The following is a 25,142-nucleotide window of genomic DNA, read 5'->3' on the forward strand; positions in this document are numbered from 1 at the left end:
TGCGGCTCTTGTTACACTGTATTTTAAAGGACATTTTAGCATAAGTTTTTTACATGTTCTTGCAAGAATCTTCTGCATTCTTTCTTAAAGTTCAATATATCAACATTCTTCACTCTTTTAAGCGATGTAATCGCAGAAAATCCAACATCAACTAGATTAAGTGATTTTAAGATGTCCTTATTAAAAAAAACTGACCTCAATAGATGTTTTTGATAAGTTTTAGCTACTTTTAAGACATCATTTTTCACGAAGCGGCTTAAACTACGAATCAACGTGTTTAGGTCATTCCATAGAAACGGTAGTAATGGACTGTCTGTCTGGTACTTAGTGAGGAATTCTTCTAGTTCTACAGATACGGACTGAAAGAACCCTAATCTAGCAGGCAACAGTACATCAGAGATGTGGGCTTTTGCTTTCAGACAAGTTTGATGTTTCAGGAGGTTTTGTTTTCACTGCATCAACATAAAATTTAAAGCACGAATCATAGTTATGGCACGGTTGATAACTAGAATTCTCCACCCACCTAATAGAACAAAACTTAAGAGGGAAAACTGCTGTTCCAGATGCTGCCATGAAATCTGCTCTTCTTGAAGGGAAGTCCTTGAATAAATAGTACAACGCTCTCAAAAACTCTGCCACATTCCAACCAGCTTTGGTATCCGCAGTCTTAAAAGCCCCATTAACAATATGTAAAGAGCACGTTCCTGTCTCCAAAAGCTGTGGACCTTCACCATTTTCTTCACTCAGATAGGCCTTCAAATCACTCAGAAATTTCAAGTTAACGTTGGGGCCATCAAGAGAAACCTAAAGTAACTTACAGATATCGAGACCCTTGTCCCTGAAAGTATTTATAAATGTACTTACCAAATCCTGGGCAGTACCATGTCCGAGGAATACTAATGCTAAATAACGTGTTAAAACTTTATTTCCGTCACTGTGCTAGAAACGAACTACTAAGTCCATTTGACTTTTCTGTGAGATAGTGTTTACGCTTTCGTCGAACGATACTGCAAAAAAAATCACAATTCACATTCAGCGCCTGCACTCTGCTCAAGTCTGTCTGTCTTTCTCAACTACATCTCCACTGAATAAGTTATTATTGGCTTTTAACTTACGCTGTAGTATATAACTTTCTTCTATTTTACAAAAATATACTTATTCCATACCAATCCCAAAAACAATATTTGAAAAATAATTTTAAAACTTCCAGGTTCCTCGTCCAATTCCAGGCTATTTCCAGGTTTTCCAGGTCCAAAAGTAAATTCCAGGCTAATTCCAGGTTTTCAAGGTTTTCCAGGTCAGTAGACACCCTGCTAGAGCATATATTACTTTATCGAATTTCTCGGTTGCAGGTAACTTGCTTTTGGCTACTTCCACCTATTTCTTCAGGGGCAAAATAATTTCTAATGCTCTCTTAATAACATTTTTTTTTGAGATTTCAACCCATCTGATTGCACAAAACTTCAATGGAAATTTTGTAGAAATTGAATATCCAATATAGTCGGCACGTTTGGGTGGAATGTCTTAGAAAGGTAGTATAATGCATCGAAATTAACGGATTTGCCAGTCAACCAGTTTTGTGAGCTGTTTTATAAACATTATTAATAATATGAAGAGAACACGTTCCAATATCAAATACTTCTTGTTGATGGACGTCATCTAAATTAATGTCACTGTGATAGAAAGACTCTGGATCACAGGTCTAATTTATTGGCTTTTTCTTGCGTTTCTTTGCCCACTTAACAATTTCTCGACTGGTAGATACCCTGCCATAGTTTTCTGGATCATGATAAGGGGCATTTCCCCTCACTCCTATTCCCTACTCAAAAATTGCAATAAGATGAATGAATATTTGAAAATAGAGAAAATATTTAAGACTTTAGTTTCGTTGAGTTGAAACTCATTTAGTTTCATTTTAACGTTTATTCCGCGGACAGACTAGTATGTTGTATCCTTAGTTTTATACTAATCCGCTAACCTCTACAGTACTGCGGGTACTGTATCAAGAAAGGATATTATCCATAATTAATACCATAAGAACACATGGAGGAATGTTTTTTGATTGTCCATATCTTGAGATGAACTGTATGAATCACATCTATCAAGGAACTCGATTCTTAAGTTTTTGACACTCTACATTCTGGTCAAACGTAATAGCGATTCACCAAGTTGTTCTTGAAAATCTCTCTCTCAGACAGGGTAAATATATAAAACAGGTTTTGTAAATAAATAAATAAATAAATAAATAAGGAACAAAAAAACACTTCCGCTAAAAGGTTTCATCAAAGAAAAGAAAGAAAAAAGGAAACATCTCATTTGAGTTTAGTCAGCATATTAAACTCCATTCCAATGTGACGCCTAATTGGGTGCTTTATTGATACTATCCTGTTCTATCGTTTTTTTTTTTTTTTCCCTTCAAACCTGATGAAGGGTTTAGCTAAAGGGCTTGGAGTGCCATCTTCAGTGTTCTGTCATTTGCTGCCATTATTTTCTAATTAGTTTAGTAATGAAATGTTTAGTAATGTTTAGTAATGAAACGTCACAAGTTTTCTGGTCATGATGATTAAGTTGGAAAAGCTTTCAAAAAGAAATGGGCTATTTGAAATTTTGCAATGATCAGAGACACTTTCAATATTTTAAAAACAAACTCTTTATTTCGAAGTAGTATATACGTTATTTATGCATTATATATATAAATATAGCAGATACTATACATACAAAATGTATTAATTTCAACATTATTTATGCTTTTGTAATGTAAGAAGAAAATAACACAACCTACGTATTTGAACAGTTTCATGGTTTAATATCATTTTAAATACATAGTGCCTGAAATAGGAATATAGGTAAAAATTTATATATTTAACACGTATTTTTAAAATCTTCTCTTAAACAATATTAAATAAATTTAAAAAGTAGTTTTACACAATTATACTCTTCTTGAGAGATAAAAATATAAAACTCATGAATAACTGTTTCAAATCATATAGTGCGAGATGCAGTAACTCAGAGGTTACATACCATACCCCATGATCGAAGGTGAAAAGTGTAATCAAGACATGTATTATCCTATGAATAAACTAAATCATTTTACCATGGTTTTATGTTAAAAGAGAAAGAGATTCTCTTCGCTTCCATACTTTTATACCTACATGTGTCGATTCGTAATAGGGAAATGGAGATGATTACAATGGTCATGGTGAAATAACATGAATTTAAAAGAAGTACAGGGCACTCTACGAAAACTACAATGCACTAATACTATACGTATATAATTTTATAATTTAATATTCATCATGTAAAAATAGTATTTGATACGACTGTTTTATAAGTAAGCCTACATTATGTATCTATATAACAAGATTCAGACAATTACATTGTCACAACCACTACTTGGTGTGAAATTTACCTTAGTTCCATCTCGGACTATGAAAATTTGTGCTGGACAATATCGTATTTGTAGATTTTTTTCCAGGTTTTCCTACATTATTCCATCAATTCCTGCTCGTTTGGCTTACAAGGATTAACAACAGAACCCTAAATAAAGATTTTACTTTCATTTTAAACTAGCAAATACATCAGCTCAGCTTATTTGAGTTGGACGTAAGGTATTGACAATTAACTTGAATCATGACAGCCCTCGTATCTAGTAAACAAGAAATAAATAGAAACATGATAACTATAATTTGAGGATCTGATCTATTATTTGCAATCATTGACAGACTTCCAACTAAACTTGTACAAAAATTTTGAAAATAACAATAATGACATAATGACGCCAATGGTCAGCTGCAACATAACATAATAATAATAATAATAAAAAGCTGTCGAAAACTTGTCCGTTTAACATTATCGATAAAAGTTTCAGATAAGTAGTGATTTGATCTAAAGAATTTAATGTTTAATATTAGTGCAAATACATCATATACTTTCGCTTGGTACAATCCTACTCATGCTGTGATTACTTATTTATTTGTTCGAAAAGAAGGAAAATGTAGCAATTTGTTGAAACAAATTCTGTAAATGTAATTTTCATTACATATAAATGAAACATATATTCACTTGTAAATATTTTTATGCTCTCAACGTAATTATTCTCGAAACAAGCTACAACGCAATTCTTACTCCAACTCTTTCCCTTAAATAAATAAAATAAAATAAAATAAAAAAAACATTTCATGAATCCCAGCTATTTATACTGTATAATTGTTTGGGTACATTTCTTGCAATCATTGCATTGGCAATCAAAACAACATATTGCATCTCGTTTACATTCATGCATTTATTATATAAATCCAGAAAAGTGGCGTTAACTATTACTGACAATAATATATATCATCAGAAGTTCTTTGTTTCTGAAGTAATTCACATTTAGTAACAACATATGAATAACTTTAGTTAAAAGTATATGATTCCTAATACTTGTACAGTTATGTAAATTATTACTGTTGATCAGGATTCGCAAAAACTATGTAAAAAAAAAAAAGTAAGTTTTTGCTTTACACCAGGTTTTATTAGTTTGAATAGGTTTGATTTATTGATTTAATTTATGGATATAAATAAATTTTGACAGAGCTGATTTCTCGTACACTATTAACAATGCAACCCAACGATGTAACTAAGTATTCAGAGAGAAAATACAAGATATTCCGTTTCTACCTCGTATCTAACCGGCACTCCAAGTTTATGATTAAGAATAACTTAGTTTTAGCAACTGCCAACAATGTCCTGATCATATCACGGTTTTGATTGATTGTTATGTCACGAACAGAAGCTATTGTGAACTAATGAAAACAGATCTCCAAGTGCTTGCGAATTTCGATAAGTCCTGCAGGTATTTCTGAACGTATAAAGAAAGAATGTTGAACGGTTAAGAGATGCAATCTTCATTAAAATGCAGTTAAAAGGAAACAAAGATTTGTGTAACGTAATTGATTGTTGGATTGAGTGTAATCTCCTTCAGTACCCATGTTATATGAGACAAGAACCTACGGCTTAGCGTGGAATTGTAGTATACTTTTTTGTGTTTTACTTTTTTTGTAGTTATTTTTAATGAAAGTGCCCCGGTGAAATCTTCCATATCGTAAGACCTTCCATTTTTCTCCTGAAAAATCTGGCAATTTAATGCTTAAAATGAGATCCGAACCACTAATCGATCTGCACCCGAGAGAAATTGTCCTTCATCTGGAAGCGATTTCTTGATCAGAAAGGCGAAGCGGCCACCTTATAGAAATACATTGTACTGTCTTGCATACTTGTAAATATTCTAAGACTTACTTACTGCACAGAATTATATCTATGCATATTATTAAAATAAATGGCCAAGATTACCAAGTACAGAAGATCTAATTTAATTCAAGTTAGTTCACTGATTCAGAAATACAGCGACCTAATTTAAACTGCATATAAATAAAAGAAGCGAATAAAGACGTCATTTGAGTTCACTCTGGCTCTAAACAATTCGTACATATACATATGCAGAAAATATTCTTGATTTCTATAAATCACTGACATTAACGATTTCTGAGTTAAAATATATCCAGAATGTGTGAGAGAAGATCTTCTAAATAACTTTAGATACAAGGAAATTTCACCATGAAGTTCACACGATTTAAGAGATTTTTTTCTTTTAAATTTATTTATTTATTAAAAAAAAAAAAAGTCAACCCTGCTGAACCAATAAAATAATATACAGTCGACAGAAAAAGAGGGTTTCCACTTTGATAATTCTTTTCCAAAGACTTGCACTGAGTTGATTTGAATGCAGTTTATTTTAAATTGAAGAAAACTGTGGCGTCTATCTTTACTCCAGAAATATGTACTCAAAGAGTCCTTTCATTAACAAGTTTTTTCAACAAAGGAAATTATGTAAATGATACATACTTTTGTTAGAGTATGTCGTACATAGTTCAAAAATTTCAATCTTATTTCTGATCTTGTACTTATTGGCATATCTTTCTGTTCGATGTAGCTACTATTTTTTTTGTTCGATTTTTTAAAAATTTTATATTATGATGCTGAAGACCACTAAATTCACTTTTATCTTGGATACTCTAGATGAATATAACCTTGATCCCGAACTTTCACTATACAGAAGAAGGATTATTGAGACAACGAAAAATATCAAATGTAGAATACAAGGAAGAAAGGGAGTACAAGAAAGTAGGAGAGTTGCGTTAACTAAAATATATGAATTACGTTCGTCTACAGAGATCAATTTCAGTCAATCCATAACTACTAACTACGTGGATGTTTTATTTGCATTTAGACAGGTCCTCCTGCATCCTTGATTTTTTCCCCTACGTTTCCTACGTTTAAAACTTTCATCACCTTGATAATGCTGTTGGGTTTTAAGCTAAGTTCTTTATTGATGTAAGAAGCCTGTATAAAATGTAGATCAACTTAAGGAATGCTAATACACTTGATTGTGTATTTGTTCAAAGGTCCAATCTTAAAAGCTCTGTTTACTCCAGTCAGCAGAGATATAGATCGGTATACTTAAATGTAAAGAAGCAACTGGGAGACACATATAACAAATCATACTAGTGAAATCACTCCTTCAGAACCACTTTTATTTATACACACAGTATTTACACCTCCAAAATAGACCACAATACTATTAGAACTTACGGGCTGACTTATACCTCCTCTCAATACATACTACAAAATTCCAATTACTTCGACATTTCCACTAACGAAAAAATGGTGGGCACACCACTCTACTGATTGGTTAAGTCTATGCATATGCCAATAAACATAATACTTTAGACCAGGGTTGGCTGGTTTAAACCAAGGTGGTTTAAACCATGATTTAAACCAAGGTTTAAACCAGCTGGTTTTTTTAAAAAAAACCAACTGGTTTAAACCAAAAAACAAAAGAATGTTCGTAAAAGGGTAAGTGTTTGTAAAATCTTGATGAACACACATTTGTGGGTTATCACGTTTCACTCCCGTATATTATTCGTATTATATTCAGACCTAAATTCCCCATTCATTACTCAAAAATATTATACTACAAAAGCAACTTTTTTTTATATAAGTTTATAAATGTTTATTTTGTGATTTTTTGTAGTTGTCATTATTGTTATGTAATTGCAATCGAAGAAAAATTCTAAATATTGTTTCGTTTCAATGTTTACTATTGATAAAATACATCGAAAATGCCGTACTTTTTGTGTGTGTGTGGGGGGGAGTCATACAGACCCTACGAGAGGCATTTAGTGAAATAAGTATCTTTGGTATCTATTTATGTATAAATGAGTCTGAGTCAAAGTGGACTCAAATAATTCGTATTTTTATTCACTTTTCTTATTGATATGCAGATTATTAAGTCGGTGTGTTTCTTTAATTTGGACCAATAAAAGTCGTTGTTAACTAACTTGAACTAAATTAGTTCTTCTGTACTCCGCAGTACTTTGAAATTCATATGTAATTCTGTGTAATGGTTTCACTTGTGCAACTGTTTATCTTTTTATCCTTCTGAAATGACTCTTGACAGTTATATTAAGAAGCATGTAAAGATCAATACAACGTATTTTTTTTATCAGGATTCCTTCATGAGTGAGTCGGCAGACGTATCGCATTTGTGGCCAATTAGTCCTGGTTCCGAGTTCAAATGGAGGACAATTTCTCTCGGATGTAACTCGAGAAGCGGTTTTTATTCCGCTTTAAGCTTATGTGACCCCTTCCAGCATAACCCGGTTGTTGCATAATAACATCAAGGCGAAACAAACTTATTTCTGTCCATATATAATATGAATATATAAAGGAAATTATTTAAACCATAAAAACCTGGTTTAAACCAAAAAAACCTGGTTTAAACCAAAAAAACCGGTTTTTTTGGTTTTTTAAATAAAAACCATGGTTTTTGCCAACCCTGCTTTAGACCCACTGGAACTACAATCAAATTCCATCTGACGTAAGGCAAAAAATTGACCTCAAGATACAATAGTCTTTGAGTATTAGATAATGGTGCATACAAAGTAACTGAAAATGTGGTTTTCTAGTATATTTAAAAAATGAAAAAATGTACGATTGGACTGGGGATCGAAGTAGTGTTTTGTGCCTATAATGTCGATGTGTTAACCGCTATATTACCCAGACTACCCCACGGTGCGTGAATATCATTTGATTTATATATATAGAAAATATGATGAGCCAACAAAATTAACTTTTTCTTTTATTTACCGTATATAAATTTTCTAGCAATTAATTCTCATTTTTCATTAGGTGTGTAGTGAAAGTTAATTTTGTATCTTCGTATTTATTGGTAAGTTCGGATTGAGTAGACAAATTTTAATATATCTATCTCACTAATCACCTTAAATATTCACATTTTAAGCTTGCTAATGATGATTTACACAACCACCGTATTGATGTCTTTATCGAAGTATGGAGTGTTTTTTTTTTTTTTTTTTTTTTTTATCTTAACTTTAATCAATACAGATGGCAGACTAGTTACAAAATTCCATTATATTGTTCAGTGTATTTTAATTTAGTTTTTATGTATGGTTTTCAAAAATCATAAAGTGTTATAATCTTTATGAACTCTAAAATCTTTTTGTCTTTTCTTGATGATGAAAACAAGCAAGCACTCGAAATACATAATCCAGAAGTGTATTGTTTGTGATTGGAAAGGAACAGACGTAAAAGTAATCTTATTTTCTTTTCGTCTGTAATTGGCTTTCCTGCGCTTAAATTACAAAGTTCACGATGATAATATAGATGTTCAATGTACACTGAAATATAACTTCAATTATATATATATATATATATATATATATATATATATATATATATATATATAATATTGTCACTGCAGAATAGACTCAAATTACACATTTCTGTTTTTTCCCTTTTCAAGTTAAACTTCACTCTTTAATTGCTTTTAATAGAATATTATTAAACTAATGAGTTTGTTCATGCATAAGTACTTTTACTTGCATACGGAGTATATATCCTTATTATGCGCAATTAATGCGTTCAAAAAGTCAAGTTGAAACCAGGAAAGTCCGCCGGATTTTTTCCTAAGGGGTTAAAAGACTAACACACAAGCGCAGTCGCAAAATACACACACACATCTTGATGCACGTGTGGACATTAATACTTCATGTAAAATAATATTTTTGTACGCACATTGCATAGTTCTATTGGGTTACTACAATAAATGTACTATAGTATTTAATATGATTGATTGAAAAGGTGTGGCTGAGCACGTCGACAGAGAGGTCTTCTCACCCCTCTGTTACACATTAAAAACAAAAAAGAACAAAAACACATTATCCCAGGCAAATGATAAATTTAGAGCGCACACAAATACAAGGACTGGTTAAAACACAGAGACATGTTAATCTTCTTTGCCGGGGCAGGACGGCAATAGGTACACACACGTGGGAACCCCCTTGATTAGTAGTAGATATGACTGTGCAGGATAGAAAAGATAGAAAGCTAATGCTATGACAAGGATAAAAGCAACATGACAACACAGATAAGCAGTGGATAATATAAGAAATAAATTAATTACAATAGGAAAAAGCTCTCACAAAGCACTCAAAACTTGGGCATGTTGCAGGAATGAGAAAACTTTTAGAATCACCTGGACATCACCATCAAGCAAAGCAGTATTTAATACGAATATGTGAAATATTACAGTGTGTAAGTAAGCAAATCTAATAGGTTTCGACATGTATATCGAAGAATTGAGTCCCCTTTAAAAATTCAGGAGTGGGCAGTTTCTTTCTTGCCCACCCTACGGGTGGCCATGGTTGAAACAGTGCCTGTATTTATATGTACTCTGTAAATGTGTTTGGAAAACAGTATATCTACAAGGCACAATAATATATTAATTTTTACAGATAAAAATGTACACTTATAAAAACTGAGGATTTATGTTTATAGAAATATAAAGGTTGGAGGTATATTTCTTATAACTAGAAATTTATTGTTCTATTAACATAGAGCAGAATAAGCTATGTAATTTAGTTCAGAGGTTGAACTGAGATCATTAATTTGTTTATATATAAAAGGGTGGAATCTAAATATATTTTAAACTTTACTTTTTACATCTGTGCATTTTTTCCTTTTCCTTAGGACTAAAATTTACAATGGTAGTATGACTTAATTCTGAATATTTCATCCTTACGAAGTATTATTTGTAATTTTTTTATACTTTGAAATAAGTTATGTCAGCTAGAAGTTACGAACATTCTCACTAACATTTGTTTTTACGCCATTTTCTTTCTTACCGAAAAAAAAGCTACTTTACATTTTTTTTGTCTTACATTGCTATTTGGCTCTATATGTGCTAAATTGCTTTACTGATATGATACTGAAAACAAAATGAGTAGGGATAATTTTACATATGTTAACTTCATTATAAGTATCCCATAAAAGTAAAATTACTTAATACAATGCACGCAGGACAAATGAACAAACATTAAGATGGGATAATAACATTTAATTAGCAAATTTAATAATAGAAACACACTCAAAAACGATTGTACAGTCCAGTAACAAGTCGACCTCTTCCTAGAATGCTCGTTTGTCAGCAATCTTATATCAAATGGATCAATTTGAATACAGTTCTCTGCAAAATTTATAGGGAGTGCACTTCCCTGTTAGTTATCGAAAAAACGAACTCAAATTGAGGTATTCACTATGAAGTTCATAACAAAACTGGTGACTGTAGAGAAATCCACTTTGTAGCTAATTGATTATAAAGAAGTGTCCCAACAAGAGGACAAGATTTAACTTTCTAATAAAACCAAATTTATTCGAAAAGTACTGCTATTTTAATTTTAGTATAAAGTTGATTGATTAGTCTCCCTCTCAATAACAAGGTTCTGTGAAACGGAATCTACTACTGAAAGTGAATCCCAATCACTAGAATTCTTATCCAATACTTTGTGCTCCATGAGATTGAACTGTATATAAGGTACACGCATTGTAATACAATTTGACAATTAACCCCATGATTTTAGTGACAGATTCATGGACTTTTTGCGAAATTTCGGTGACAATTTTCCGTAAATGAAAGCGTGTCTCAGCGCCAAGCTGTGTTCAATATTCTCCTTCAGTTGAAAAATTGCTTGTCTGTTGGTGTAGATGCAAGACTCACAGAACCAAGAGAAATAAATTGGACGTGTCAGATAAACCTATCTTTATGGCCAATTTAGGTCATCATGCAACTTGAATATTATTTTTACAGGATTTTTCCCATATATATATTAAAGTAACAAGTTACTACAGCGATCCATGAATTCTATACAATTATGTTTCCAGAGCCATCTAACATTTGGCGCTGTTATTATGACACATTTTATATTTAACATAAAAAATATACAGAAATATAGCTATAAAAGAACAAATCTATTGAACAGCACATCATGTGACACTGGTTTTTCCTCTATATTTAATCTATCCCTTTCAGGCACCATGCAACTCTCAACCGGTCAGAAATTGCACTGTGAAAATAACGAAATATACCACACTTTCTCTTATTATAAAATGTGGGAGTAGGCAATATTACACAACATTAATCAGCTTGTCTAGTGTTCAGTAGAATTTTTATATTTTCTGGAGGAAATCCCTTTTTACATTACTTTATCGTATTAAATAAATCAGTCTTTAAAGGAAAAAATAATGCAATTTTATTTGGTTTCTTTAGTTCAATACTTTATATATAACTTGTTTGTATTAAACGAATCAGTCTTAAAGTAAAAATTAAAAATTAACACGACTCATACGATTTTTTTTTTCCATACTGTGAAAGTTGTTAGAATAATACCGTTAATACAGCACTCACTGTTTCACTGTTATAATACTTACTACATAGTAATTTCACACTCTCGATATTAGTGAAAGAGATATTGAGTCTTATGCAGAGTCGTTTTGACGCGTGATTAGTGCCATATTAAAGAGTTTGACTAACATGTTTCCTGCAATAGTCAGCTTCAGTATGACTCTAATCATACATCAAAACGACTCTGCGTAAGGTGGATAGTGTTTAGAAAGAAAAATAGCACCTGGATTACCGAAAATAGTAATAATAAAATAATTACCAATTTCAGGAAACTTATTTCTGCTTTCTATCTACTTGTTTGCAAATGTTTTCAGAATTCTAGCTCATTTCTACATAATATTTCAATGAACATAGTGGAAGATTTTGCTAACATGTAATAAAAAGTTTTAGACTTTGTTTTTTAATATAATCTACAAAAACTATAGACAACATTTTAGCTAAAGGTATTTTTGATGTATTCCCCACAATTTGAACTATTCATTATGTGATGTTTTGGGATTAGTTTGAAACAAACTGCATACAAAGTCCATTAGAAAAACGGAAGGACATTTGTCTTTACGTTTCTAGTATTTGCACAGTTATGATTTTAAAATCAATACTTTTAATAGAATACCAATATTCATTTCTGTATCTAAAATATTCTTCAAAGCACTAGTTTCAAAATATTACTCGCGGAAAATGTATATTTTTTACTAGTACAGAAAATGTTTAAAACTAATAGCTTCCCTTCCTGGGTATTAGAAAAAATATGATTTAAAAAAATATTGAGTTTATTGTTTTAAATTTAGCAAATACTAGTTGACGCGCCTAAGTTTTCGGCTCTCTGTATACAAGACGTTAACATCCTGCTTAATTAAAGCTCTAATTCTTTACTTGGCCTAATCATGAATAACAAAGCACGATCATGTTTAATATCATCACTATCCATTTTCAAATAATTAAACTGAAACAATACAGTTTAAGCTGTAATTAAATCGTCTCAATATATTAGTGCAGAAATACACAAATATTAATGTTCAGATCTAAATATGGTTATGGCCCTTTCTTATTTTCAAATAATTAAACTGAAACAATATAAGTCGCAAATCATCAAAATCGTTTTAAATCTACATATTGCCTGCACGCTAGCGCCATCTATTAGTATCAGATGGATATTTTGCGAATGTAGTGACGCCTATTGGCTTTACTGTGTACTATTAGGAATTAGCGTTACTCACAGACTGACATTTTTTGTGTTATAAATAGAATTCATCAAGTACGTTAATCATTGTCACGACATTCACACTGAGAAGGTTCCCTAACAATTACCACAATTACTTTACAATTTGGATTTAATTTCGCCAAATAGTTTTACTTTCTTTCCTATAAAAATAATTCTTGAAAACTAGACAAGCTGATATCACACTAGTATAGGTACATACTGTGTAAGTATATTATATAGTAATATATTTAAGGAGTCAAGAACAAACTTGATAATAAACTGTATTTTTAAAAAATAACATAAAACAAAATACTGAAGGGTATCTGAATATATCCTATTATTCATTTTATACAATAACCCTGCAGAAGCATCTTACAAATTGCACATAGTAGTATTATGTACAGTCACGTTTAAGAAAACTTGAACACTCACCTATTTTACAAGCTTTCAATTTTCACCTGTGAGGATATTTGATACATAGGCTTGCACAGAAGTCTCTGAAGAGATGACATCTTTGCTTGCTACGAATCCAATCTATGAACAAAAATATAGAGCTTCCGGAAGCAAGATGGGCATTCAACTTCCTTTTTCAAAACACGATTTTACATACATAGGAAATATATGAGTGACTATATATATGTATACATTTTTAGTAGAAAATTAGCAATATATTTTGTGTAATCTACAAATGGTAAGTTTCCAGTATACCGATCACTTGGTAATACGAATTATTTTATAATAAAACAATCTTATAAAGATGTAGTAATATAATAAGCTAATATCACTCCATCACCACATACATTTGACTCTGTCCATATATATATACTTATATACATTTTTCACAATTTTGTTTGATATCACAGGCTATGAGAACATAACATTTTCCCTCTTATCTCATACAATATGCGTGTATAGTAAATACGCAAGTGTGTGTGTGTTTCTATGTATTCGTTTTACAGAGTGCTAGACTGACTAGTTTCCATTTTGTTAAATGGTTTCAAGGAAAGATCATCACTCGCTATTCAGCATCACATATTAAACACACCATAAACCATTTGAAACAGACACGCAATAGACGCCACAAAAGATGGAACAACAGTGGATATTAGGTGTTGATATTACACGGATTGTGACGGTGCTGACTGACTCAGTTGAGGAACGTTAAATGATTACGTTCATGCGATCGGTTCATCATCATCATCCTCTTGGCCTATCAGAACTTCTTCGTATCGTCGCACTCGAAGTTGGCGCAAACGCTGAACCCATTTAAAGCGATATGCTGAGTATACTAACCCAACGCCAAGCAGCAGAAACATTAATGGAACTAATGTACCAACAGCAATACTTGAAGCTGTAGAAGAAAAACAAAAAGTGCACTATTACCACATTACTACTATTACCAATATTCATTCAATACACCGTTATATCGTTAACAGTTAGTTATTTCACCACTTTTAGTAGAAAGGACAAAGCATAAAACAATTGAATTTACCAACATATTTATCTGGCTAAAATTACCAACTACTCACCATTTCGTTTTATAGTTTCGTAATGAAAGATGAATACCGCGTAAAGTCCTGTCTTACTAGGAGAATACTTACTAAGAGAATTAAATATACAGACCCTAGCTGACTTTCTTTTCACATTTTATCATTAAAATACTTCGAATGTCAAATCACTAAATTTACATTCCTACTGAAAACATAATCACACTGAAAAGGTACACTTTCAGTGTGATTATTTCAGTATCATAGTGAGGAAATAAGTGAACATTTGCGAAATGAAGTATAATTCAAATTTTATTTTTGAAAGTTTAAATATTGAATATAAAAACGATAAAAATTGCATTTTGCTCTCTATGGTTCTTTCACTTTATGTTTAAAATATTTTACAAACTACCACAGACATGACAAAAAATGGGAGGATCGGTTATTTACTAACACTGCCTACGTTTTATTCGAACCTTAATGACTATTCTGTGGTTGATAAGTATTGTTAGGGTATAATTTTAAGTGTGCGGAAATATTATTTCAACTAACGTCCAAATGTACCTAAGTCAAGCTAAGAATGTAGATAACACATTCTATTCACTATCAACTTTTATTGGCTTACAACTACAACGCCACACTTGGTTTTACTATAAACCACCTAAAATATCACTTGCCACACTTGGCTCATAAACCTAAAATATAAACAGCCACTTTTGGCTCATCAATCTAATTATCAATGTCTTCAGCCACTTATGGCTTCATTGCAATATACAAAACAACTTCAGCCACTTATGGCTCCTTTCCCACATCAACATTATTTATACACATTCTTTATATTTCATAGTAACGACCTTCTTTCGTTACTACAATTTCCCCAACACCTTGTCCGATTATTGCTAAGAAACACCGTGTCCGATACTTGTAGATAATGCTCTAGTTTAACTCACAAAACCCTAACAAGTATCATGAGATAAAAACAAAACAGCGAACTTAAGAATTCTAATTATAAAAGGGAAATATGTCAATCTGTCATGCTATTCTAGAATATAATACAACCTTGTTTAACCTGCACTGCTACATTTAAATTACCTGAATTCACACCGAATGCAGAGGAAATTTTTTACAATATCTTCCACGAGTCGAGAAAACATTTAAAACAAATGATTAGTACTGTCTGGCGATTAATTCTGGAATGAAACGGGAGCTCCAAATTGAAGAAATTTTACTAGTTAGTGAAACTAGTTATCTCTACAGTGCCACCTAACATGAATCCAAACAAATGTTTCGAATAAAATTTACTTATTTTCTCACTTAAAATCAGAATCTGCAGTAAGAAATAGAGATCCCTATCAAAGTTTTCAAAGTAGTCCACATCTTACCCGGAGCCGAAAATTGGCGTGAAGGACTTTCAACTCCAGCTACAGTTCATCATTTCTGAAAACCTCTCTAGCCATAGTTCTTGTGCAGATAATCCTATCATGTGATTTCAAGTACTTTTGATTTTACAGGCTTTCACAATTGGCAAATTTTATACTTTTGATGGCTGCATTCGAAATTGAAAATTCCTTTCACGAAAATATAATCTTGCCTTTATGTATGTTTAATGAAAGACCAATAACTCTGCTTTAAGCTAGTATAAACCGCAACTTTTTACCTTTTGTCATAATTGTGCAGCAGTCTATTTTCTACACCACTGCAAATATTTACTTTCACACGCGGCAGTGAAGAAACATGAGTCTAAATCTAAGATGTAAAGAATATGATGATTTTTCTCAGCACGTCATTAGTAAGGTAACCCTTGGTGAAAATACATTAAAAAAAAAAATGCTGATGGTTTAGCAACTATTATATTTAATATGTGATAATTTCACATGGAATGTCACTAATCTTCAGAGTAGGGGACTCCTTTTTAAGGCAAGGTACGGACACCACACCTTTAAATTTTAGTATCTGCATAGTATTTGTAGTTGAGAGATACGTAACAATATTAACAACAATTAAAGTAGAAACCTATAGGAACCTATATTTATCTATAGGTTAAGCATACAATATGCAGTACGAACACTTACAGAATCTATGGCATTATTTGTATCTTTTATTGGGAATTACAGCCTTAAAATAAACAGCAAACTCTCAGTACATCACGCTACTTCTTAATAGTAAAATGTCATGAAAATAGATGTCGCCACGTTTGCTATCACTTGCCTGCCTGACGCTAATAAATGTCACTACCTACAGGACTGTTGTGTATAACGAAGTCCCTGAAAAAATATGGTATGGAATTTGTGGTGGTTGGTAGGGTAACTAGAAAAAGTTAACTAAAGCACCTATAGTGATCAGCAGGGCAAAACCTTGGGCCCAACAACTAGTATAAAAGAAAAACGGAAAACAAATGATATATCACGTATAATATTACTTCCTATCCCAAGAAAACTGTCTTGGCATCAACTAACACATTGAAAGTTACCGCAATATGAGCTTTATTTAAAACCTTGGGCTTCTGCAACATCATTCTGAACAACGCATAATCTCAAAGAGAATAGACGTCAGTTCCCCTGATTTTACCTCACCCGATTCTTATTATTGGGGAACCTGTAATTATTCAATTTTTGTCTCGTCTAAAAATAGCTCGTATATACAGCAGTGGTGCTTGGGGTGCATGTCTTGAATTCATTAGGGAGGTAGGAAGACGTATTTCTTGTGTTTCCGGCGAAGTTCGCTCCACATCTTATCTAATACAGCGCATATCCGTTTCTATTCAACGTGGTAACGTCTCATCGGTCCTTGGCACTTTACCACCTGGCAAGGAACTGGATGAGGTGTTTATACTCTGAGAAGAATTGTTTTATATATAATAGTTTCTGGACAATAGTTTTTCTTTTGACGTTATAATTACATATTTAAATTTAAAAATTAAAAAAAAGTTAAGATCGTTATTTTATGTAATTAGCAACAATAAAATGCATCTATATAGAATTTTTCAAATAAGTATAATTGAAAGGGATTTGCTGTTGCCAGTAGCCAATCAGAAGAAAGATATCTTAGCTGTTGTATGTATATACAATTGTACAGTTATCCTGTATTACAGAGTGTCTGATGAAGCCAGAGTTAGTTGGCGAAACTGTAACACCTGTTGAATTTTAATGAAAATATATAGTTTTGCTCAGCAATATATATATATATATATTTGTGTGTTTCGTAATTTTTTAAATTCCTGTACCTCTGTTCACTTCAAGCTAATAACAAAACTCTAATTAATTATTAGGCACAAAAACCAATGCTTAGTTATTATCTAATGTTATCTTCGTTGTTTAGTTAACGCTTTTGTAACATTATTGCAAATGCATTCGTCTCTTTACTTGTTTGGAAGTTTTTGCGTAAAAATCACAATGCACCCTTTTATTAACCATGGGTGACGTACATTTTTGCGATTACAGTGTCATCTATGAAGAAGTCGGAAAAAGTGCTTTAAGTAAAAGTTATGTATGTTTGGTTACAGAATTTGCAATACAAATAGGGGGTTTCTACCTGAAATTTTTAAGTTGCCCCCGTCTCGCCCTATACGATGTGGGGGTCAATTTCATTTTGGCATTCTTGAATAGTTCACTCAAAATACTGAATGTGAATTTAGTGTTCTTTTAATTACATGTATATTTCTAGAAATATTCCACGTCCAGATCTTTTTGTGACACTCTTGTATCTGTGTGTATTCATATACATACCTTACCAGCCAAGAATATACGACATTGTGATTATATATATATATATATTATATATATATATATATTATATATATATATATATATATATATATATATATATATATATAGTATAACTATTTTTCTAGGACATCGTTTGCACTGAAATTTTTATGAGAAATGACAGGATCTACGTGCATTCCCCTATACAGCAGGCTGGAATAGTTGAAGCAAATTCTTTGTCAATTTTTCTTTCGATTTTGAGTAGAAATGCTTTATTTAAATCAGGAAAAAAGCTACTAGCCCACATCCCACAATAGAAATCATTTACTTACCTTCGGTATTTTAATAGTGGTATTAAAAAGTCGCCCGCACCGATGAACCACTCGCCTCGGGAGAGTGGTTATTTGCATCCCTGATTTAAATTTTATTTTTTATATATTTTCTTTAGTTTTCTCGATTGTTTTGATTTTTTAAAAAAGAGATATGGTTAAGAAGAGTCGAGTTCCACACCTCGATGACAGACAAGGTGGTCGCAAACGAGGGGTGACACATCTAAAGCTAGTTCAGCAGTTTGGAGTTTCCAGAACGATGGTGACGGAGTTTCTGAAGCGCTGAAAGCTTGCATGTAAAGAAAAGTACACGCGGCTGACCACGTTAATATTAGAAATAATTACCTGATATATGGGAATGTGGAGGATCGTCTGAGGAAGACGATGGCGTGGTGTCCTGTGCGATTGAAGGTGCTTCTGTAGGCAGCGGTACACAAACGTTATTTTCGCTTTTATGACCTGATCTACATTGACAGACGCCTGTTTTTGAGTCTGGTCCATGCTGATAACAGGTCTCATTTTCTTTGCATGATCCAAAGTGCCCTATAATACAAGTTTCTCCTGAAAACGAAAGAATATAAGTATATTAACGAAAAGTACTAGAATTTTCATTATATATATATATATATATATATGCTTCCTATGTTTGACTTGATAATGTAAATGGCACAAGAAATAAGTTTATGAATTTTTAAAGCAATGTAGAAGAAGCTAACATTGGTAAACTAACTAGTCAACTTATTACTAATTGGGTACAGCACGTCAATTATCTTCTACTACATAATATAACCAGAAGAAATAAGCACTCCTTACCGTTTTATTTAATGATAATCGTTTTACTTAATGATATATCTATATCCTTGTGTATTAAGGATTTATCAGCAGTTCTGTTACGGCAATTACAAGACGAGAGGGAACAGGGAACGAAGTCAACTTTACACAACTTTACAATTTTACTAGGCATAGGGCGCACAAAAAGGACGGTGCCGCTACAGGTACGTCGGCAAGGATAAAGGATTTCAGAGGTGGAAGAAGGTCCGTTCAAAGAAACTGTGGTGAGGTTTATAGGCGTAAACACATTAAAGGTATTGGTACACGGAAAATTAATTAGAGTTCATAAACACAACTGGAGAAAAAAGGATTGATATCATTAATGGCAGCAACTTCTAACTTTAATCTAGTAAAGGATATACATTCAAGCAAAAAAGTCATTGCTTAAGATTTATGCTTCAGTTTTTAAGAGTAAAATGAATAGTTCCATTAAGAGCTATGAAGACAAGATATCAGTCAAACAATAGGCTTTACCTATATTCAGAAAATACTATGAAATCCCTTTCGTAGTAGCATCTAGGTTTAAAAAGAGTTGGACAAAATATTATAGAAATACACAATATTCAGATTGAGCAATATCACAGTGGTTAAAAGACAAACTGGAAGTCGAACCCTCTGCTTAAATAAGACGACGATAATTCTAATAACGGAGAGATTATTTAAACGTTACTTAAATACAGCATACTATATAAAGGAAAATCTACATGTACTATATTTATAAGCAGTGTCATGATTTTAATACAAACATATATTAACAATGGGAAATTGATATTGAAAAGACAGGTATGGTATCTTTCGTGATTCTTAAGCCTTGGAGATATCAAAGTTACGTAAGGTATATTTGAGTCCTGTCTTTATTTTTATTGTTTCAAAGGGAGGGAAGGGAAAGAAACGAGGAGAGTGAAAGTGCTCCACGCCGTTTTTAAATTGAACGCACTGTATAATACAAATAATGGATATTTATTTCCCATGTTTGAATATTTAAGAGCCACTTTATATAACAACTTTTGCATGATTATACCGCATGTCAATAAATTAGTTACAAAAACGTATCCATTGAGAAACTGTATTTGTAATAGTAAGTTTTAAACTTCCATAAATACAGGATATCTTCTTTTTTTTTTTTTTTTTTTTTTTTTTTTTTTTTTTTTTTTGTCACAGTCATTCTTTTGTAGTTGTTAGTTTCAAACCGGTACTGGAGGCGCGAGCGTTTGTTTACCTTCCCTACTATTGTGCCAGTCATCATGGAGTCGTATATGGGTGCAGAGCGTGCGCAATGTTGCTTATGGTTTCACGAACCTCGATCGACTAAAAAAGTGCAACGAATCTTCAGGACACGTTACCCAAACAGCTTTCACAATAAGAGTAATTGCATGGTGCAATCGTTTTATCGATACCGGTTGTGTAGCACGCAAGACGCTAGGTCAAGGTAGGCCTACAGATCGAAGAGACGATCGAACAAGTGAGGCAGATATTTTTGTGTAGTCCACGTAAATCAACTAGGAGTACCGGCTTAAAAGGGAAATATTTCTGGATCTACACCATGGAATGCATTGCGTAAGCGACTGAGTTTAAAGCATACAAACTACAACTTTTGCAGGCTTTGACTGACAGTAACAAACAAGTTCGAGCAAATTTTGTGAAGATATGTTGAACAGGTGTGAAACTAAGGATATTTTTACGAACATATTTGTGTTTAGTGACGAGGCCACATTCCACACCAGCGAAAAGGTCCACAGACATAATGTTCGGATACCATCATCATACGTATTTTGCCATTATTGGCAGGTCACTTGCGCAACAGAGAAGCTTCCATGCTCCACAGTCTTCTGCTAACCTCTTCGTCTTCAAGTACGATATTTCTGTTTTGATACTGCCCATCAACTGTAGCCTCCTTCGGCCCTACCTCTCTTTCCTGACACCATACCCTCTAGAGCGTCCCTCATGATACAGTCCCTTCTTAGCCATTTTCCCAACCACTTTCTCTTGCTCTTCTTAATAATATATAAAATTATTCTTTCCTCCCTCACCATTTCAAACACCCTCTCATTCGTTTCCCCGCGACTCAGCTAATTCTCTTTATTCTTCTCCACATCCACATTTCGAAAGCATAAAGTTGTTTCTCATCATTTTTGCATAATCTCCATGTTTCTGTCCCATACAGTACAATACTCCATACGAAGCATTTTATGACACATTTTTTAAATCTTTTTATTTAAAGTACCACAAAATAGTCTTTCCTTCTCCTAAAGGTCTCTTTCGCCATTCCTATCCTTGCTTTTATATCAAACTTCATATCATCACAAATAATACTACCCAGGTATCGAAAACAAGTCACCTTTTCTATTTTTCGCCGCCTATTTCTATATTTGACACCGACAGCTTCGTTTCAATCACCATGACTTTTGTCTTTCTAACATTTATTTTCATTCCACATTATTCATAATCCTTCTTCAAGTTTTCTAATATTTTACTGATTTTCTTTTCAGATTTCGCTATAAGTGCCATATCATCTGCAAACCGTATACATTTAATCATTCTACTTCCTACTGAAATGCTATATTTATTATACAGGCTCTTTTTCACTATCTATTCTAGATAGATATTAAATAATGTTGGCGAGAGATAGCATCCTTATCGAACTTCTCTTCCAATGGTACTCTCCTCTCTCACTTCCTTCCCTAATTTAACATTTACTTGTTGGTTCATATATAATTTTATGAGTTCCATACCAACCCAAGAACTCTCAAGAACAATTGCCAATTCACGCGATCAAAAGCCTTTTCTAGATCAATAAATACAATATATACCTCTTTCCCTTTTTTATAAACCTTTCACCGACCACCCTTAATAATTCAAATGCATCTCTTGTTTCCTTACCTCTCCTGAACACGAACTGTTCCTCTTCAACTTTTTCATTTGTTCTTCTATACAACCTTCTGTTGAGTATTCGAAGCAAAATTTCTGCTGTATATGATATGAAACTAATAGTTCTATAATCCTACATCTCCCTGGATTCGATTTCTTAGCCATCGGTATCATGATCGTTTTCAGAAAGTCTTTTGGCCACTCTTCTGTTACATAGATTCGGAATAATTCTTTCTTGCCCTTGTCTTCCGTATTCATAATGAATTCGATTGGTATTCCAGTTGTATTTACATTCCTAATCTCGGATATAGCTTTTCAAACTCATCCCGAAGAACACTAAACCCTTTATTATCCTTGCCTACTTCATTTTCTACTTCAACATCTAGGTCATACGGTCTATGTCTTCTCTCAGGTAAGTCCTCAATATATTATTTCCATTTACCCAAGATTTTACTTCTTTCGCTGACTATCTTCCCATTCTTATTTTCTACTGCTACCGTAATACTACTTGTTTCCTTCGAAGTTCCATAGATTTCACCTTCTTGTAGATTTCCTCATATTTCCAAACTCCTTCTAATTCTTTATACCCGCGTTTTTTTTTTTTTTTTTTTAATTCTTCCATTTCTCTGCCCGTTCCCCTTCGTAACTCGTTGTTTAACTTCCTGTACATCCTTCTGCCCTCTTCTGTACCAACCTCTTTCCACGTCTTCCTTTCCCTTATTTTCTGCAACGTATGTTCTGTAACCGATGGTTTCTAGTCGTTTTGAGATCGCGGTAATCTACTACCTCTTTTGCAGTCTGCTGTATGCAAAGTTCAATATCCTCCTACTGTCCGTTACTATCTGCACCTATCCTTTCATCATTTCAGTATTTTTCTTCGAATATTTCAACGAAAAGATTTCTTACTTTCTCGTTTTTCAACTTTTCAGTATTCAACATCTTGTTGCCTACTTTTCTTCTGCCTACATTTTTCTGTTGAATATTCACTCCGGCCAGCACAAAGTTACGATCAGAGAAAATATCAGCCCTAAGGAGGGTCTTCTGGTTCTTCAAGCTATCCGATACCTGTCCTGAATCATAATATAGTTTATCTCATATATTCGGCCGTCTATTGAGAATTTCCGGGTATATCTTCTTCTATTGTGCTGATTGAACCCAAGTGTTTCCAATTACTAGTGAATTCTGTCTACCGAAATTAATCAGTCTCTCTCAACCTTTCATTTCTTTCGCTTAAACTGTATTTCCCTATAATACTACTTTCCTGCTTTTCTCCCACAACTGCATTGAAATCTCCCATTACAATTACGCATGGACCTCCCCTTCTCCCTGTCTATAATTTCCTCTATTTATCAAAATTTTCCTCTACTTCTTCAGTTGTATGCCAAGTCGTCGGTGCGTATGTCTGTATCACCACTAGGTCCTTCGTTTTTCCTTTAAGTTTTAACATTATAACTCTATCATGAACAACTACTATTTTCACTACCTTCTCTTTTAGTCCCTTATCAAGAATTATTCCTACACCATTTTGACCGCCCTTTTCGTTATCTGAGTAAAACATTCTATCCGTTCAACACCCCATTATCTTCTCATCTAACTTCACAAACTCCTACGACGTGAGAAAAAGACTCATGAGGTGATCGAACATGCACGGGACTCACCAAAGGTAAATGTGTTTTGTGCAGTACGCACGAGCAAACTGTACGGCCCTTTCTTTTTTACTGAACCCACCAGCACAGGTATATCACATCTGGATATGACGGAGGACTATCTAATGCCACAATTGCGTGAAGATATGGATGCTGATTTCATTTTTCAACAAGATGGAGAACCTCCGCATATTCGTCATGAAGTTACCACTACCTTAATCATGAAGTATCAGCTTGGATTTCTCTATCTGGGGTTACATAAACGAACATGTGTTTGTTCTTCCTCTTCTAAGCAAAGTCGACGATCTGTGGATCCGGATAACGGACCATCAATGTCGAAATGTTTCAAACAATTTGGTAGAAAATCGAGTATCGCTGGGACATTTGCCGTATGATGAAAGAATCATAAATTGAACACTTGTGAAGAAAACTTGAAAATATACTGTATTCATAGGGGTATAAAACATTACTGTTACAAATATAGTTTCTTCACAATCAACGCTTACTTTTATGTAACTAATTTATAGACACGCTTTATATTGTTGCACAAATCAATAACGTGATAAAAATAATTTCTGAATTTCTTTAAAAAGGAAAACATATTATGTTCTTCACTCATGGTATGTAGTTCGTTTTACTATGTACAAAACAACATTCTAGTAATATTCAAAACCAAACACCTTGACTGTAATTTTCTGTAAACTGAAAGTTTATTTCTGCATTCTTTATCTTTATTTCACGTATTTCGTAATTTTGAGTATCATTATGGATCATACTTATGAGTAAGTTTTTGACAAAATTCGATCAACAGTACTTAGCCAAAAACATCCAAAATTACGTAATTACGAAAGTTTCGGCAAAAAATTATTGTCTTTTTCAGCATGTGAGGTAAGTAGGCACTTTTTAATGTGTATTGAATATGAATCCTATTAAATTAAATAAGTCTTCAACGACGTTAGCAATCCACCAAAGAAATATGAAACTCTGCTAATTATAATTAATGTATTTTTACTTTCTTACGAAAAGTGACGATACTAATAGTTAAGAAATTCTGAAACTAGAAAATAACCTTTACTTCGACAGTCTATTAATTTTAATTGACAGATCTCTATAATTACGAATTTTCCACAGAAATTGAAAATTACCACGTATTTGCTGACATGATGCTATAGGATACATTATCTCAATAAGAACGTTCATACCTTCGACCTCCAATTATGGTGACTCACTCACATAGTTTCAGTGTATTCTATTTGTTTCTTCCGTAACATCTTAA

General features: G+C 32.8%; 1 protein-coding gene across 1 annotated transcript in view; it reads right to left on the reverse strand.

Annotated features, from left to right (window-relative positions):
* Positions 1-2,626: 2,626 nt before the first annotated feature.
* The window catches only part of LOC145668437 (uncharacterized), a 35,689-nt gene continuing 13,173 nt past the window's right edge, over positions 2,627-25,142 (reverse strand). The window contains exons 2-3 of the mRNA XM_081736301.1: positions 18,867-19,082; positions 2,627-14,352 (exon numbers count right to left, since the gene is read on the reverse strand). Of these exons, the coding sequence (XP_081592427.1) occupies positions 14,177-14,352; positions 18,867-19,082 (392 nt within the window). The 3' untranslated portion in view covers positions 2,627-14,176. The remainder of the gene's footprint in view (positions 14,353-18,866; positions 19,083-25,142) is intronic.

This window comes from Thermobia domestica, chromosome 13 (assembly GCF_964235325.1).
Source record: "Thermobia domestica chromosome 13, izTheDome1.hap1.1, whole genome shotgun sequence".
In the NCBI taxonomy this organism is placed as follows: domain Eukaryota; kingdom Metazoa; phylum Arthropoda; class Insecta; order Zygentoma; family Lepismatidae; genus Thermobia; species Thermobia domestica.